The sequence below is a fragment of the Thrips palmi genome, unplaced genomic scaffold (assembly GCF_012932325.1).
Source record: "Thrips palmi isolate BJ-2018 unplaced genomic scaffold, TpBJ-2018v1 HiC_scaffold_8, whole genome shotgun sequence".
NCBI classification, from domain to species: Eukaryota; Metazoa; Arthropoda; class Insecta; order Thysanoptera; family Thripidae; genus Thrips; species Thrips palmi.
The window spans coordinates 8,556,067-8,574,763 of NW_023144635.1; the positions used below are offsets into that span (position 1 = coordinate 8,556,067).

At 50.5% G+C, this 18,697-nt stretch overlaps 1 protein-coding gene across 4 annotated transcripts; it reads left to right on the forward strand.

The window, feature by feature from the left end:
* Positions 1-5,037: 5,037 nt before the first annotated feature.
* LOC117653632 (hippocampus abundant transcript 1 protein) lies at positions 5,038-18,544 on the forward strand. Of its 4 annotated transcripts, none has more exons than XM_034399435.1 (13): positions 5,038-5,287; positions 10,639-10,734; positions 10,819-10,881; positions 11,000-11,127; positions 11,268-11,382; positions 11,471-11,689; positions 11,787-11,900; positions 12,006-12,187; positions 12,286-12,383; positions 12,461-12,645; positions 12,806-12,832; positions 13,061-13,187; positions 13,275-18,544. In XM_034399435.1, exons 1-13 carry the CDS (start codon positions 5,207-5,209, stop codon positions 13,379-13,381), a joined length of 1,542 nt encoding a protein of 513 aa, XP_034255326.1. In that variant the 5' UTR covers positions 5,038-5,206; the 3' UTR covers positions 13,382-18,544. The 4 variants fall into 4 exon arrangements, with proteins under 4 accessions (XP_034255326.1, XP_034255327.1, XP_034255323.1 ...); XM_034399432.1 differs by lacking the exon at positions 5,038-5,287 and adding an exon at positions 9,114-9,902; XM_034399436.1 differs by lacking the exon at positions 12,806-12,832 and having other exon boundaries at positions 5,039-5,287.
* Positions 18,545-18,697: the final 153 nt, after the last annotated feature.

Sequence of the window (18,697 nt, forward strand, 5' to 3'; positions counted from 1 at the left end):
ATGACAGCGTTAGTCGCCGGGGGGGGACGAAAATAAACTGCTATTGCTTCCCCCGCCTCCCCCTCTAGGCCCTGCACGACCTTGCCCCTGACACCCCTGCGGCCCTGCGGCCCTGCGGCCCTGCGGCCCTTCGGGTAGCGTGGGCGGGGTGCGGCACATGCAAACCCAATTTCATTCCGACACGGCAGTGCCAGCGCCAGCGCCGCGATTTCGATTGCTTACTTTGGCCGCCCCGCTCGTCGCTTTTTTTTTGTTTTCGTCCTTCGTGCAGCGTGTCCTTCGTGTCCTTCGTCCTCGCGGCGACCGCGACTTGAATTTGCCGCCAAATCAATACCCCGCCGCCGTTCAAATTTAGCCTCCCCTCTCCCTGCCCCTTCCGCCGGGTCGCGTTTCCGGTTGGAGCAGGTCGCGGCTCGCAGTGCCGTGGCTGTGCCGTGGCTGTGCCGTGGCTGCACCTCGGCCCGCTGCAGTGCTGGCTTGCATGGCGTGCGCCGGGCCGAGGTTTATCTCTTATCGGCCGGTGTCGTGTGGAGCTTTGGAGGTGTGGAGCAGGGAGTTCCCTTCCCCGCCTGCGTCACCGCGTCGCCGCGTGGATGGGACGGGACGGGGATGGGCCGCTAGCCACCCCTCCGCCGTCAGGGCGAGCATCGCCTCCGCCGGCTCGAGTGCTGGGCTAACACGGCGAAGGGGGCGCGGATCTTGAAGGAGGCGGCGCCGCCGTGCTGGCGAGACTGCCGAGCGATCCCGAAGAATCGTTTCGTCGCTCTGTCTCTCTCGCACCCCTCGCCCAATGAGTGCGACAGAGACAGAGCGCGGGTTCAGTCTGCAGGTCGCTCACTGCCGCGCGTGGTGCGACGGTGCGACCTTCCTCTCGTCGCCGGGCTGGCTGGCTGGCTCGCTCGCTGGCTGGCCAGGCTTCGCGCTTCTCGCCGCGAAAAACCGCTCTCATCGGGTTGGCATCCGGCATCCAGCCGGTTTGACAACGCCGTGTCGCACCGCCTCGCGAGACACCGCGCCGCGCCGCGCCGTGTCGTGCCGGTACAGCACGTCGCTTGTGCTCGCGTTGCCACGCGAAATGTATTTCCGGAGATGAGCCGCCAAGCTCCGCTCCGCCCACGAGCGCAGCGTCGTGTTCCTCCGGCCGCTGCCTTGCCGCCTGCGAACCGCCGGGTAGGCAACACTGCACGACTCGCCGGTTCGACGGGCAGGCCTGACCGCCAGGCGTCTCGGTCCACGCTAAAGTAGCGCCGCGGAGCGGCCTGCTCGTCACTCGCCGGCCCGGTTTGCGGGTTCGAATCCCGGAGGCGGCGGTGGGACGCTCTTTTCCAGCGTGGGTATTGTTCAGCAGGGCCTCGTCTGTAAACACCGCGGTGCGCCTGCCCTGGCTGGCCCTGCCCTGCCCGCCCTGCCCTGCCCTGGCCCTGCCCTGGCCCTGCCCTGCCCTGGCCCTGCCCTGCCCTGGCCCTGCCCTGGCCTGGCCCTGCCAGCCGTGCTGGGACGCTATCGATCCTCGCGCGGCAGGCCGTGCAGGCCGTGGAGTGGAGGGCCCGGGGCAGGGCGCGGCAGGTGAGGGCAGGGCAGGGGGTGGCGCGCCGACCGAGCTGCCGCGCCGAGGGCTGAGGGCCGCGTGCTGGCCGTGCTGCCCGTCGGGCTGTGCGGGCGGCGTGGAGGAAAGCGTGGAAAGCCCGCCGACTGCATGCTCCTTACTACCGCCACCCAAATGGATTTGTATTTTCGTGACGGAATTGAGAGGTTCCGGGCCAGGCGGAGTCACGCAAGTGCTGGACGTCCGCTCCGGTGGGAAGACTCGGCATTTGAACCCACCGCACCTGCCGTGGACGCGGTCGCAGCTCGCAATCGCAGCCGCAGTCCGCGCCACTGCGAGTTAATGGGCTGCCCGCCCCGCCCCGCCCCGCCCCGCCCCGCCCCGCTCACTCCGGAAGCACAAGATCGATACGTCCATTGCCCATCCGCGGCCACGCGGCCGGCCGCGTCAGCGCGGCCAGCACTTTGACGCGGCGCCGCGTGTGGGCGTGCCGCGTGCAGCGCGTGCCACCGCGTGCCTCACTTGCAGGCGGGTCTGGCCGTCCCCGTCCCCACACAATGGGCTGCGTTTACGCGACCGTCGCGATTGTGCGCTGGGCCGCCGTCCACGTCCGCGGGGCGGGGCGGGGTGGCGGGTGGCGGCCCTCGAGGCGCGTGCCCTGGTCATGGTCATGCCTGCATGAATGCGGTACCGCGGTACCGCGGTACGGGTGCGGGCTGGGCTGCCCGGGGCTCGATGAGCTAGCGCGCCCAGCCAGGCAGCCAGGCCGGCGCGGAAGGCAGCGAAGGCCGCCCGGTCCGCCCCACCATGCTGCAGGCCCCACCCAGTACCGATCCCAGCGCGGCGAGGCGCGGCGTGGCCAATAAATAAAATGAGCGCGCGCGACGGCGGGTGCGGCCTGCGCGGCCCGGCCCGGCCGTCTAGCGCTCAAATGGGCTTGTGGCTCGGCTTGTGGCCTGGGCTCTCGGACGGCCAGCCCGCCGCGGCGCCCTGCCATAACAAGCCGGCCGTGCCCGGCACTCGACACGGCAGGCGCCACGCGGCGGGCACCTTGGCCGCCCTGTGACCCGGCCGACCAGTGGAGGCTGCACTGGAGCCCCGCGACGGGCCCCGCGACGGGCCCCGCTCCGTTTTGGGCGCTGAGTCACCGGGCCCGGCCCGGCCCATCCCGGCCCGGCGCGCAAATGGTCCAAGCCGTGCGTCGCGGGCATGGGCGCTGGGCGCGGCGGCGCGTGCTGCGACGGCGGTCTGCCCATAACGTCAGACCCGCAGCAAGTTGCCGCAGGGCCCTTGGGAATGGGTGGAGTGCACTTTCGTTTTCGTGCACCCGTGCTGCAGGCTGCACGGGGCCGACAGGTCCGCGCGCCGCGGCGGGCGCGCGACCAGGGGACGAGGGGAGGGGGGGGGAGGGGGGAACGACGGGAAGCCCTAGCGGGGGAGGTGGACGCCCTTGCCGCCCTTGCGCGCCCAGGCCACCCTCTCCGCACCGCCATGGCGCGCCACCCACCGCACTTTTTCCGCGCAGACGCCCCACGCCACCCTCGGCCGTGTTTACATCGCGGCCATGTGAGCGCGCGCTGCGGCGCCCAAGAGCACCGGGCTGTGGCGCTTGAAGCGCTTGAAGCGTCACACGTCCTTTAGGGTATTCGGCGATTGAGCAAGGGACGAAGGACGGCAGGGCGATGCCTTGTCGCGCCCTCATCAAAGATACAGCTCCACCAGGTCAACCACCTCACGAAGTAGGGGCTGTGGCGATGGGGTGGGGGTGAGGATCGTCGCGTAGGACTCTGGCGTGCATTTTGGCACGCCGTTCAACGGACACCGAGTATCCCCGGGCGGGGCTGCACTGCGTGGCCCACGCGGTCTGTGAAGTGGCGGTCACTTTGAAAATTCCCGCGCCGTCATTGGATCCTCGAGCCTCGCCCATGGCGCCTCAGCTGCCGGCAACTCGCGCCGATCAAAGGTCAACCAGATCCGGCATGCCGGCCTATGTCGGCCCATGCCGGCGCGGCCATGCCGGCCGGCCGTCCCCACATCGGCACCGCCATGGGGCCCAACGGCCCAACCATGTCTGCAGCACTCGTCTGCACTCGGCTCGCCACGGCCCGGCGCGGTCCCCGCTGCGGAGTGGAATTTAAAAACAGTGGACTGATTCCGATAGACGCTTTTCGCCGCTCTGTCTCTCTCGCACTCACGGGTGCGTCCCTCATAGGTGTAGGGGGGAGTGAGACAAGGCGACGAAAACGACTATCGGAATTAGTCTGCAGCCATTGGCGATGGCGGTGGCCATTCGGTTCGAGGGTTGCTGCTCTAAGCCCGGCCGGCCCAGCCGGATGCCACAGCTTGCGTCACCAGATAAGATTACAGTTGGCACAGTACCTACTTCAAATCAGCTTCGGCGGACAGGGCGCCGCTCAAGAGGCGAACCATCCGAGAGGATGACGACGTAACGCCTAGGGAGGGTACCTACCGCCCTGGAGTTCCGCGGCCGCCGCCGCCAGGAACGCGATGCAGATGACCGCGAGCACCGCCGGGCGCCGCCGACGGGCCCCGCCAACGAGGGCCATGTCGTCCTGGACACAGATCAAACTCCGGAAATGACAGTCATACGCGCACCGCTTACGCCCCTTCTCCACGTACCTTGGTCCGCAAGCAGGACGGGCCAGACACTGCACGGGCAGGGGAAAGGCAGGGCACTGAGCGGGACCAGGGAGGGACAGCCACAGCGCTGCAGCTCGGCAGCAGGCACACACCACTCCAGCAAACAAACTCAGACTCGGACCTCTCGACCTCACCCCAGGCCGGGCTGGCGGGAAGAGACGCCGCTGCTGGGGATGTGATGCTGTGCGCTGTGCGCCGCGACGGAGGCCCCGTGCGTGGTCAGCGGGGTCAGTGGGAGGGCACGGGGTGTGGGCCTCGGCGGCCACGGCGGCGGCCCCGCGGGCGGAGGGCGCGTCCTGCATGGCTCTGCACCGTGCGCAGCGTCCCTCAAGCTGGAGCCCATCGTGGTGTCGACGACCTCAGGCAGCAGGCACACTCTAGGTGCTTGTGCTTGGTGGTGCTGACCCCCGGGCACGGGTGGGTCTGTTGCAGGAAGACCCAGCTCCAGGCGATAGGCATTCGACTCCAGCCGATTGCAGTGCGGTGGCTTGCAAGGCTTGCAGACGGTCCCTGCCAGCCTCCCCCTCGGGCTAAAGCACTCTCACACGCTTGCGCGACACCTCCGCGAGAGCGACAGAGACGGCGCAGCGACCAAAAACGGTTCACTGATCCTAGATGCTCTCGGCCTTCACGCGCAGAGCTAGAGTGCCGTGGTGCGTGGGCGGCCGCGAGACGCACGAGGCGACGCGGTGCCGTTGCCGCTGCGGCGCGGCGTTTCGAAATCGCGCGCCACGGCCACGGCCCGGTCGCTGCCGGTCGCTGGGTGCCGCGCGAGGCGCGAGAGGGCGCTGCGAGCTTGTGGAACGGGCCCGCAGAGCACGTCTGCTGCTGCTGAGTAAACATCCATGTGGCAGTGAATTCGATCAAGTCTGCTATGGCAGTAATGGATTCCTCTATGTGACAAAATGGCAAACAAAACCCGTCGTATGCAAAGTGTACTTATTTCTCGTGTGTATTGTTTGAAAAAATAACGGTACTATATGTCAACCATCAACGAATATGCCAACAAAAGTGTCCAAAAAGGTCGCAGGGATGATAATAAGAAGTAGGAAGACAATACTAAAGGACGGAGTAATGACGGTGAGTTGTTGTTCTTTCTGGCCTCCTGCGTTGCTTTCATTAAGTTAGCACTTTACCTGGTTAGAGCTTTCTAGTGCGATGCAGTCCCTTGGCGTGGCACGAATTTTCCTAACCTAAGTTGTCGTGGTTGTGCGATAGGCGTTGTGTCTGCTTCCATGTTGACCAGAAGCCTATCGGCTGCAGTGTCCTTATCACTCTTAACTTGGCTTTATTTTCGTTTTACGCGTGTAAACTATGATGTCAGTGGTATTTACGTTGACAGATATTTTCTGGGGGCAGTGTATTGGTTACGCAGAGCTGTTTGTTTTGCTGCTAGGCCTTTCATCTGGGATGGTTTTGTGCCCCTGACCCCCCTGGTGGTGTGTGGGATTTTGTCCACATGTCAGTATTGATAACAGCAGCTCAAGTGCCCTTTCCTTTGGAACCGAGGCGTCCCTCTTGTCTTGAACAAACGCCCCGAAATTATAACATTGAATTTTGCTCTGCATTTGCGGGAATTGCTTTTATCATTGTCTTATTTTTCTGTGTCTGTGGGGGGTACAATGTATGACTCATCTCACTTCAGACTTTTGAATGTTTGTATAGAGATTATTCCATTTTATCCTAAAAGTGACTTGTTAACTTATGATATTGAATCTAATTGTTATAACAACAATTTTTGTACATTTCTCTACGGGTTCATTAATCACATAACCCCATATTGTACTTTTTATTTTTTCTTGGGCTTTAAACATATGCTGCAAAATACATTTTTATTTTTTGCCCAAAAAACATTTATTTTTTTTTTACTTGTGTTTGTGAGTCGTGTAAGTTGTGATAATTATTTAGGATTAATTAGGACTAATTTTTTGTACTGTACTTAATTAAATCTTTCTGTTCTGTTAAAAAAAAGTCAAATGTGCTCTTACAATTGTTCTAGTGGCACTAAACATTGGGTCTGTTCATAATTTTTTGTGTCTTTCTTTTTTCTCATTCAATAAAGGACGGCTCCTGAATTTTTGTTTGGTTAAAAATGGCAACTGCACTTATAATGTTACCGTGCTGACTGTGGTGCCTTTTGCCAGCGTGCCAAGCTTTCCAGAGCATGGTCCCAAGTTTACAAACACAAGACTCTTGGTGGGGGACAGGGCCGAGCCGTTTGCCAACAGCAGCCGAGTCTTCAAAAATAGCACCATTTGGCCTACCCCCCGTGGTGGTGGCGGGCAGAAGGTCTTGTATCAAAAATCTTTTTGGCACCTTCATCGCCCTTACGAGCCACCTGAACGCCCAGCGCTCTGCGAAGGTGTTCTTCCAAGCTGGGGCTAGCTGTGGGGATTTTTTCTTCCCCGCTTTGGGGTGAAGGTTTTCCCTCATCCCGCCTCGGCTACGCGGCCTAGAGGCCTAGAGCGGCCTAGAGGCCCGGCCCTGCCGCGGGCAGCTTACTTATCACCGGTCGCAGCGTCGCAGTCGTGTCCGGTCGCTGTTGTTTCGAGTGGCGTGGGCCCGCGCCCGCGGCGACCGCTTTCTTTGTCCCTCCCTCCCGCCACGCGCTACGCTGCGCTTCGCCGAGAGAGAGAGAAACAACGCGGGGCTTTACCCGGGCTGCATAGCTTCACCTTGTCCGTCCCCGTCCGTCCCGCGGCGCACGAAGAGTCTCGCTACGCCGTGGTCCGCCCACTGGGCGCCACCTGGACGCCACCTGGACACACATCGGATTGAACTTCGGAAAGGAAGAAAGATAAGCGAGGGCGTTTGTGAACGAAGAGCCCTTTGTTCGTGGCAGCGACTTGCCCTACTGCTACTCCGCCTGGCGTGCGTGCGGCGCGTGCGGCGCGTGCGGCGCGTGCGGCGCGTGCGGCGGTCACCCACTCGCACTTGGTGTGCTGCACGAGGGGGCGCGTAGAGGCGGCGCTGTCGGTCAAGCCATGTCAAGCCACTCTCTCACGCGACGCTCGGCGACGTCAGCCTTCCCCCTGCTGCCTCCGCGGCGGCCACGACCGCCACGGCGACGGCGTGACAGCCTCCGTCCCGTCCAAGTTCAAGTTCGTCGTTACGCGGCCGCCGGGGCGTTACGTCTGTCCGCGTCCCGTTTTTCTGGTCCGGTGAGGTGAGGCAGGCCGGGACGGCACGCCACGCCACGCCACAAGACGAGACAGCCGGCTTGACCACGCGGTGCCCTGCCTTGGCCGTCGCCGCCGGTCGCTGCCGCGACACTGGTCGCGGTCCTCGCAACGCAGTGTCACTGGCCGGCTCGCCGCCGTCACCACGCACCGGCCCTAGCCAGCGCCATCCGGACCAACGAGGCCCTGCCGCCTGCCGGCGACGCTTCCGCTGGACGAGGCCCTGGCGAGGCCGGCGAGGCCCCCGCCCCCGCCGAACTCTTTCGCGCCCTGGGCAGGCCCTGGCGAGGCCCTGGCCCTGTTCGGCGTGGCCCAGCTCCCCAGTCCCCAGTCGCCCCGGCCTTGGCCAGCGGATCGCATCGCATCGCGTGCTGTCAATCCCAATCCCCGCCCAGCCCGAGCGGCCCGAGCCCTTCCACGCCGTGCGCGTCGTGCGCAGCGAGCACCCATTCTCTCCCGCCGAGTCAGAGTCCGCCGAGGGCTCACGGCTGCTCGGCTGCCCGGCTGCCCGGCCCAACCTTTCCAAAATTACGCCCCATGGGCCGCGGGCCGCGCTGCGCCGCCGCGCTGTCTGGCGACGCGCCAAGTCGCCAAGTGAAGGGAGGGCACTGCTTCGCTTGCCGCGTGCTGCGCCTCTCCGCGCGGCGCGGCGCGTCGCTGCGTTGCGGTGCATCTGGCCGCGGGGACGCCGTCAGCCAGTCCGATTCCGAGGAGCGCGCTCTGTCTCGTGTCCCCACGGTGCGCCCCATGAGCGCGAGAGCGACGGAGCGACGATAGCACCACTCGCAATGGCTCCCCGTTCCACCGTGTTCCACTCCGCCGCGAGGTTCGCTCTTCGCTCGCAGCTTTGCCTTGATTGAAGCGCGGCGCTGCGTTCCGAGTTCCGTGCTCGTGGGCATGCCTCTGCCTCTGCCTTTTGCCTTGCCGGGGCTCGGCGGCGATGCGGCGATGCGGGCGATGCAAGGTGACGATTGGTCCGCGCCGCTCAAAATAACCGCAGCCGCAGCATATCGTTTGGGCCGGGCGGTAGGCCGCGGCCGCAGGGCCAGGGCCGCCGGGCCGGGCCGACTGATGAATGATTTGTGAAGCTTCCAACAGATCGGCGGGTAGCGGGGCGGGCGGCAGTTTGACCGCGTAACCCCTTTCTCCTTTCCCCTTTCCCCGCGCGGCGCGCAAGTCGGGCAAGCCGGGCCGCCGTGGCTCCACGCGGCACGCGGCAGCACGCAGCGTGTGCGTGGCCAGGACTTCCCCGCCGCACCGTGGCGGTCGCAGAGGATGAGGATTGAGGATTCCCCTCGCCTAATGACGTCGTTCGTTCAACCACTTGATTCTTTTCTGGGGGAGGGTAGGTTAGGCGGGCCGGCCGACGAGTGGCCTGCAGCCTGCAGCTGCCTGCAGTCGGCGGCGTGCTGCCGTGCTGCATCCGTGCCCTTGACCTCTGCGGCCCCTCACGCCTACAGGGCGTTGCGCGGCGCGGCGCGGCGTTGCGTTTTGTTGTGTTGGCCGGCGTAGGGCCGCTCTCGTCCTTTTGCTTGATGTGTGGATGCCAGTGAATGTCTTCCTGTAATGGGAACCAGTCTGTTGACTACACATTGGCGTGGAGGGGGGCATAGCGGGGCGAAGGGGAAGGAGAGCGGCGCAGTGGGGGGGGGGGGGGGGAGGGGGAGGAGGAGGGGGGCGTTGTGTGTGCCCGACGCCCGACTCGACCGGCTAGCGGCTGCTAGACTCAAAGCGCTCAGTTTGTTGGACTCGCTCGGCAACTCGGCACGGTCTGGCCGGTCTTGAGGGCGCACGCCTTGGCGCTCGCCTTGCCGCTGGTCGCGATCCTGGCTGCCTTTGCCGATCTGGCGCAGGCGTCGTCGTGCCTGGTCTTGCCCGCCGCGCTTGGATGGGCGGAGTGATGCCTGCACGGGGCTTGGCAGTGTGTGATTCATGTACCTAGGGTGCTGGCCGTGCTGGCGTGAGGGGAAGACGCCCGAGAAACAGTGATGGTGATGTGTGTCCAGTGCAACCAGAATATCATCGGCAGTATGTGGTGTTGTGTGCGCCAGTGTAGTGTTTCATGACTGTGATAAAAGACTTAAGTGAAATCTTCATTCCTGAAATAACAACACTTCGGTTATGGACTGTGCATTATGACTAATGTGGAACTGAGTACGATTAGTTTAGAAGTTACAAGTAGTACAAGCCCCTGTCAAGATGACATCGAGTCAAATCAATTTACTAGTCTCACACCCTCAAGTGTCCTTGCGAATGAAGCGGCTGTTGCATCGTCATCGGAAGCGCCTGAAAATGAGGACAGCCCATCATCCAGGCGTACAAGCAGTACCTTCACTAGTACAGTATGCAGCATACAGGCCGGTGTACAACTGGGCGTTACTGAGGGCTTACCTAATTCAAACTTCGAGAGCAGTCACCACACACCCCGTCAACAAATTGCTGTTCCGAGTACCACGGCAAAACCTCAAGATAAAAAGCAACGCAACACATGCCAACGAATATGGAAGCATCTCAAGGTTCATGTCCAATGGGAAATAAGAGGGGAAAATGGAAGGAAAAGGGGTGGGAAAGCAAAACTTACTTGTGTTGAAATAATTTAACACTAATGAAAATTTTGGTTTTGGACAAGGTCTATTTGTGAATTTGCTGTGTTCGTGTAAGGAACGCCATAGGACTGCGTCTGGTTAGATGTAAGGCTCTAACTAATAATTTCACTGCTCTTTACAAACATAGACGCTTTTCAGTCTTTTGCATGTGAGAGTAAAATTTAATGACATCACCCAATAGATATATGCGCTCTTAGGACCAAGTTGTCTGCATTTAATAGCTTGTCCTCAGTCAGGTATGTCAATGGCGAAATCTGGTGGAACATAAGATGAGACCTTTCCAACAAGAAGTTCTTTCATATTGCATGTTATGTAGCTGTTGTAACCCTTTTGCTTCTTATAGATATTTTTTTGACATAGTTCATTCAATACTGAATAATATGAGCTATGGTGCTTTTTGATGGGTGCTCTGTTGTTTTGTTGATCTGGCTGTACCACTAGTTTTGAGAGGAAGTTAGCTTGCAATAAGTTGACTTAAGTTTTGTTTTTATCATTTACCTTTAAATTGTGTAATGTAGATTATTTCTTGGAGAACAATTGATGTTCATAGTAATCTTACATTATTTGCCTCAAAAATTAATGAAACGTGAAGTGTTAGTTGATTGTTTTTCAATCTTTAACTTATTTTTAAATTGCTTGTTCACAGACCTCAGGTATCGGGGAGCCCAGCGTGTACCACGCCTTGGTTGTCATTTTCTTGGAATTCTTTGCATGGGGCCTTCTAACTATGCCCGTTATTTCGGTAAGATGAGATTCTGTTCTGAACCAGTCAAAAAAGTAACGGATTATATTGGTTTCTGGATAATTAATTCCTTTCATTTCATAGGTGCTGAAAGAGACATTCCCAGAACATACATTCTTGATGAATGGTCTCATCATGGGCATAAAGGTTTGTTTGTTTCTTTGATTTCTTCAAGGTTTAGATTCAGATACTTCTTTTGACATTTTAATGTTGACAGTGCCTTTTTACAAAGGGTGTTCTGTAACTGCTTTTGTTTTGTTTTCAGGGTATATTATCCTTCCTAAGTGCACCACTGATTGGGGCCTTATCAGATGTGTGGGGACGCAAGTTCTTTCTTCTAGTCACAGTGTTCTTTACATGTGTACCAATTCCACTTATGTCCATTAATCATTGGTAAGCAGCATTTCATTTTAAAGTCAAGAGTTTTTTGTCTTGTGCAGAATACATGATTGTAATACAAATCTTTTAAACCATTACAACCTTTGCTTGCTCATTTCCATTATGATGTTTAACAATATCTATTTGTGTTTAAGGTGGTTTTTTGCCATGATCAGCATTTCTGGAGTATTTGCTGTTACCTTCTCAGTTGTATTTGCCTATGTCGCTGATGTCACTGAAGAAAATGAGCGAAGTTTAGCATATGGCTTGGTAAATTATGATTCTTTCATATTAATTGTACGCTATTTTCATTGAAACAAAACAAGGAACTATTTTTAATTTGTGTTGTTTACTTTAGGTATCTGCAACATTTGCCGCGAGCTTGGTCATAAGCCCTGCTCTTGGGGCATACATGATGAATGCCTATGGCGAGAATCTTGTTGTAGCTGTTGCCACGGCAATTGCCTTGCTTGATGTTTTCATCATTCTTGTGGCTGTACCAGAATCTTTACCAGAAAAAGTGCGCCCATCATCTTGGGGAGCACCAATATCTTGGGAACAAGCGGATCCTTTTGCTGTAAGTTAAATTTACATCTTTTGTCATCATCAAATTTATATTCAAGTGTTTTACTTTGTTTTTTTCTCTGTTTTCTATTTTTTGCCTTGTATTTTAGGCACTACGCAAAGTTGGAAAGGACCACACAATTCTTATGTTGTGCACTACTGTCTTCTTATCTTATCTACCTGAAGCCGGACAGTACTCCTGTATTTTCGTGTATTTAAAATTGGTATGCTATAATTTTTTTTTGTTTCAATTCAAAATTAATTGATACCTTATTTCATCGACTTTTTAACAAAATGATATCATACTAAACAAATTCTTACCTCCCTAGGTTATGGATTTCAATGAGGTCATGGTGGCTGTGTTCATTGCAACCATTGGTTTGCTCTCTGTTGGTGCTCAAATGATTTTAGGAGTTCTCATGAAACAGCTCGGCTCCAAGCATACCATCATGGTTGGACTGCTGTTTGAAATGCTACAATTAATGTGGTTTGGATTTGGGTCTCAAATGTGGTAAGTTTTTCTTTAGGCATAAATTTGATTTATGTTCTTGCCAATGCCTTGCATCCTCCATGTACATTTACAATTTTGCATTTGTCTCTTCTCTACAGGATGATGTGGGCTGCTGGCGTTCTGGCCTCAGTTTCCAGCATAACTTACCCTGCCATTAGCGCCTTCGTGTCTATGCACTCAGATGCTGACAATCAAGGTATTGTTCATATTCCTGTCAAGTTCCTTTAAAATCCAAGCAAATACCAAAGACATTTAAATGACGCTTGATTTCAGGTTTGGTCCAAGGGATGGTGACTGGAATGCGTGGTCTTTGCAATGGTCTAGGCCCTGCCATGTTTGGTGTAATATTTTACCTCTTCCACGTTGACCTTAATGATGATGGGAAGCACCGTGATGAATCTAGGACCACTCATATTCTTGACAATGCCACTGCTGGTCATGCAGATAACTTTCCTCAGGTAATTACTGTTCTTCATGTAAGGACTGTCCTTTATCTAACTTTATTTTTAAATAGTCTTCCTTGGCTGTTCTCTTGCTTTGGGGTAATATGTGTCAGGAGATTAAGTTTTCGTATGAAAAAGTCATGTCTCAATTTTTCTGTTGTTGCTTCCGTATCAGGAGCCTGTGTGGGCTATCATTAGTCAGGTAGGTGGTTTCATTGACAATAGGACTCTTATTTCTTTTGTTATATCGAATGTCATTCATTTTTATACCTGAGTAATTTGTTCAACCCCATACCAATATTTTGCAATACTGATACTGTAAAGTCTCCTTGTTTCTTTTCCTTCTGTTTCTCAGGTATTCTATATGCTAGGTACACTTTCTTGTTTGTGCGTATTGTAAACATTTTTAATGAAATTTTATCTGTTGTAGTTGATCCCTGGGCCTCCTTTCGTGTTTGGTGCTCTACTTGTCATTTGTGCGCTTTTGGTTGCGGCTTTTATACCTGAGAGTGGCAGTGTGGCAAACAATTTCCGCTCCGGCTCTCGGAGACAGTCTGGTATGTATCTCGTTATACACTTTTTTTCTTTTTGGTGTTTATTTATTTTAGTGAACTCATTGCTATGTTGTGAACTTATTCTCCCAGGGCTTTCCATGGAAGTCCATTATGAAGTGGAACGCAGCAAGAGGCACAATGGTCTCAGTCCTCTTTCTCCACTTGTTGACAACTCTGCACTCCATTGTGCCCTTTAAAGTGGGAATCGTTTTGCTAGTTTGTCTCTAGCCAACTGAAACCCAGGAGGGTCGTCATGCTTTATTTGGGAACTTTAAATCACAATTATGTGGCTATGCAGCAGTCAAAGTGAATATTTGTTCTAGGGCCTACTGCACTATAAGCATACAAAATTATCTGCAGTTCAAGAGTGGAGACTGTCCAAATTGCCTTCTCCTTATCCTCAAGTGGCTCAACATCAAGATACCAAATTTAATTTCCACCTCACCGTAATTATCAAGGTGCCTGACTAATAAATTACTAAAAGTTTCTTTAACCAAATGTTAAGTAGTTGTTATGGTTTTCTGTTGTTATTAATGTAGAAGCATTCCACCCAAATCATACTATTGCATGTGAAATCAGACATTGGAGGACGTGTGGAAAATATCATCTCCCTTTACCGTTATTTTAAAATTTATAATTCGTTTGGTTTTTTGTAATAGAAGAGACTTATTCTGATTACTATTCATATATTTACTGCTCTTGGTCAGTTTGATATATTGATGTTTAATGTTGCTGTGTTAGGTGTGAGCTTGTGTGTTTTAGTCATGTGGATGCACATCTCAAACCTACTTGCCATTGTAAGAAGTCAACCAGTCCTTTGAGAACTCGTGGCTGATCTCCGTCCTGCTGCGTTTCTCAGGTTAATTTCAACTGTGCCTTTCATCATTGCACGTTGTTGTATTTTGTAGTGTGAGGTCTAGTACTGTAATTGATTTGACCCACAATTGTAATTTAAGCTGGCTTTCGTGTGAGAGGAAGTATGTTAATAATATTTAATATAATCTATTATCTGTTAAAAGGTTGGTCTGTGATTTGATTTGTCTTATATTCTAGTGTATGTTTTGATGTAAAGCTTCTTTTGTTTCTTAGAAGAATCACACAGGGATACAAAGACACTATGGATTGTCTATCCTAGGCTTCATAATTCCTGTATGTTGACTTTATATTCTCCCGCCTTAACTTAACTGTATTTCTAGATATTCTTATTAATGTCTAAGATTCAAAAGGAAAAAAAAAGTACTACAGGCTTTTCTTTTAGAGCAAAGCATTGCTTGAATTTAGGTCTTTGTGAAAGTGTCAAATTGTTAAAATCTTGGTGTATTTAGTAGTGTCTAGACTATGAAATGTGTGAATGTGATGTGTGTCTGTATGTGTGTTTGAACAACATGCTGTAGCTCATATATTCAGCAAGATTAATGATTAGAAATGACACGGTGTTATTTCATTTCTTATATTGATATTAGTTCAGTGCCTATTTATTTTAATCATGTTGATATCAGTAGCTCTCAAATAGTTTCAATTCCAACAGGCTTGGCTTTTTTAAGAAACAAAATTGTGTATGGTGGGCTTTGACACTGTGTACAATTTCACTTTTGACTGAAACTACCTCTTTATTGTTTAGAAGCCTTTTCCATTGATGGTAGCTTTTCTTGGATAATCACACAATGCATAGCTGCAGCATCTGTACAGACTGATGACCTAAATTTCTTTGTGAACGCTCATTGCCCGGTGATCTCGTATAGCTTACTTGTTCCAGTTCAGTCTGCTTTAGTCTACCACAGTTCTTGGAGTTTTCAGAGTAATGAGTTCCATCTAAGGCCTGATTTGCTTTTCTCTAATGTAGTCTTTGTGAGGTCACTGTAGCGTTTAACAATTTTATTTTGTGATGAAGTTAAGCTGATAACTGGTTCAGTTTTTGTGTCCATCATAACAGTGAGAGTTTTAAATTCATTTAATGGCCCCTTCTTATCTAAATGACGATTAGGTGGTGATTGCACCTATATTGACACCTATTGGTGCAGTGTCATGTTTAAAATCATCCCTACCTCTCTTTTCTATTATTGTTTCTAGTTCATGGTCAAAAATACTTGCTTTTGCTCTCTAGATTATGAATTGGAAAAGCGTGAGTTGCTTTCCTAAGGGACCACATCACTAAAGTTATCATTATTTCAGTGGTGGAGCTCATACAGTTTTCTCAAGGCAAACCTAACTTAACTACAGTGGACTTGGTCTTTTGAAAATCTCTGATGAAGGAAGTTTCTCTCTTTTTTCTTTTTGCCTGTGCCCATGACAAGATTTGAGGAGATATGGAAAAGGATTCCACCTTACTCCCTCTTTCTCTCCATTAAACTGTCTCACACCTAAAAACAATGTTTCTGTTTCAATTACTGTCTTTTGTGGATTTTCCAAAATGTCACTGAATCAATATGTGGTTGCTTGCATTGCACCTTTATGTGAAAACTGTGTTATATTTTGGTGTTTGTGTGTGTGTTTGTGAGCCTGCCTGTGTGTGTGAGTGTGTGTGTCTGTTGAGAGCACATCATTTTGTCTTGACAGTTCTCATTGACTGAAACTATTCTAAGATTTTTATCTTCTGACTCCCTGATGTATGAGCAATCCCAAATATAACGAGTTTATGTAATTCTTACCTCCTCTTATTTCCTTTTGAAGTTTTTATTTATTGAGGGTATCTTTTAAATGCCAAAGAGTGATAATCAGATTGAACTACTGCTGATCAGAGGATGTGTAACTTCACTATATTATAACCTCAACAAATTTCTGGGCCTGATTGTGCACTAATGTGGTATCTATCTTGATTCTTTTGTTTTGTGGTTATTAATAAATTTGACATTCATAAAAATGAGATGTTACATTTTGGTTGGGGTGGGACTATCCCTGGCCTAGGCTTTTGGTTTTTAAGTCTGACTCTTGTCTCTTTAAATGTATCTGCATACAAACTTCATCGTCAAATGTCAAGGTTAAGAGAGTTTGTTCATGGATGGTCTAGGTCTCCCCCCACCCCAATTTTTTTCTTCTTTAGAACTTGTACTGTCCCTCTCTTTCATTTGAGTACATGATTTTACATCGTCTCATATTGTGAATGCACTTTTACTGGCACGTAAGTGCTCCTTTGTGTACGTGTGTGCGTGTGTGTGCAAGTGGACATGTAGGTAGGTCTGTACTGTGAATATTGTTAAATATGTGAATGTCTCTGTTGTATATTGTGCTGTGGAGGATGGCTTCTTCTTGGAAGCGTTGTGATTTTGTCATTCTTGTAGTGATATGTTTGTGATTCCCTTCCTTGTCATTGTCATTTGGGCAGCCCTTAAAAAAATATTCAAATTTGTCATTTTGCAAAAGTATAAAAAATTAACCTATTATTCTGTCTACTTCAAAATGAGTTAACTTTCCAGTCTTTTATGAAAGAGGGTCTGTATAAAAAAGGAGTAAAGAGAGTTCTAAAGGAGTCTAGTGGAAGCAATTTGAATTTGGAATACTGTGTGTGTCTGTGTGTGAGTGTGTGTATGTTTATTAAAATGTGCACAACTAGATCAGCTGTAGATAAAAATGCATTTGGACTTTGTATAAAAATTATTGTCTTTTCAATATCAGAGGAAAAACAAATTTCTCCAAGCATGAAAACTGGCTTTGAAATTTTACTGCATGGACATTCCAATTTCATTTTTTTTTTAAACTGTTGATTTATCCTTTTTACAAGGTCATATTTCTAGAATTTTGGCATTGTAAAGTTGTCTGATCACTCAGTGTTTTTGCTTTTGTTCATACTGTTTGCTATTTTAGTTTTCTTACTGTTAACATTTCCAGTGAGCGAGTTCATTCTAAATAGGAGCAATTCAATTGTAACTGCCATATCTTTTTGTTGTCCCAATGTCCTCTTAGGCTGAAAATTATTTTGGTGTGCTACAGGCATGAATTTTCCTCGTAAATAGTTTTACAACTGTACAGTAAATTAAAAATGCTGGTTTGGTAAAGAAAGTTGTTTTAACGTGATATCAAGAAGAAAGTTTCTTTGGTACATCAGGCGAGGAGTATTGCTTCAAAGTGTTACAATTACTTACATTATGGAACAGTATTTATTTGAATAGGTGGCTTTAAACATGTTTTAGTGGAGAAATTAGATGTAATTAGAACAGTCAACAAACACTTATTGCAAACATGTTTGTTGCCTTTCTTCCGATTGTTTGATTACATATAGAGTATTAAGAGGCCTTTAACATTTGGAAGCATTTTCTTTGCTGTCTTTATTTTTGTATACTGAGTGCGGCCCAAATAAACAAGTTGTTCTCGTAATGGCTTTTTCTTCTAGCAGCTGATGCATCATAAGATGCAAGCGTGGTTTGTGCGGATACTGTTATTTAGTAATGTGTAGGTCAGTATGTAAATAGGAAAAAAGTAAATGTGATAGATGTTGTTTTCTTCTCTGTTGGTTAGGTTAACTTACGGAACTGAATATCTTGGATCAGCTGTTCTCTATCTTATCAAAATTTTGCCCATTCCTCTCTAATTTAATTTTTCTGTGTCCATATCTGGAGCATCTAATTATGTCATTGTCAATTTACAGACCTCTTAATGTACTTCTTGAAAAACAGTCAATACTCGTTAGCAATTTTCGTCTCAATCCTAGTTACATCCCTTTTTTGTTAAATCATGATTGTAAATATGTCTTGACAAGTAAATATTTTGGGTCACATGTATGTTTTCCTTGTGTGTGTTTTATTATTAAGTAACTGGCATTAATGAAGTACTCTTTGGCGGTCGCACTGTGCTGGTTTGACCTTTCTCATAGAGTTCTTTTTCTGTTTCATTTCCTTTTTTTTCTTTTTTTTTTGGGGGGGGGGAGGGGAAGAGAAAGAGAAGTAAACTTATTATTTGGGCCCTGTTTCAACAACTCTTTGTTAATCCAAGTAATTGTTACTGCTGTGTACATCAGTGCATGACACAAATCCATTTGAGCATGATGTGCCTAATAATCACTGCCACAGCAATTATTTAACAAAATGCTAGGCTTGATTAAAATGTGCACAATCATATCTCACAGCTTTGTTGTGATAGTATTATCTTGTTAAAATCAGGAAAGTATTTGTTTCCCATCTTTATTTCATTATTTTTACAATTGTTGTGACAAAAATAGGTAACTATGGAGTAGAAACTACTGTTGCATTTAATGGCAGAAAAGGATAGGAAAATGGTTTGTGCGGAAAGTGAGATCAGCGTTGGGGAAGTTCTTTTGTATTTTTCGGTCCTTTACAAACATATTTTTCTGCCACTGTACAAAGTACATAATGTTGCTGTGAACTAGTGTTGAGTTGTGACGAGAGTAAAGACACTTTATTTGTGAATTGGATTTGAAGTTTTTCTCCTCCTCCTTTCTGCGCCTCCCTGAAAGAAACATTAACTAGGACTTGTTAGGGGTTAAGTAGGCCTCTAGTCAGGATTGATTAGTTGTTAATTGAAATACGTCTCATGAGCCCAGTTGCCAACCTTTCTGAGCG

What these genes read in the sequence shown, in the direction of transcription:
- LOC117653632 (XM_034399432.1), top strand. Translation starts at nt 9,522, where the DNA reads ATGACTAATGTGGAACTGAGTACGATTAGTTTAGAAGTTACAAGTAGT. An exon ending in TAACTATGCCCGTTATTTCG is followed by an intron (nt 10,735 to 10,818) that starts GTAAGATGAGAT and finishes TTCATTTCATAG; the next exon opens with GTGCTGAAAGAGACATTCCC. An exon ending in GAAGTTTAGCATATGGCTTG is followed by an intron (nt 11,383 to 11,470) that starts GTAAATTATGAT and finishes TGTTTACTTTAG; the next exon opens with GTATCTGCAACATTTGCCGC.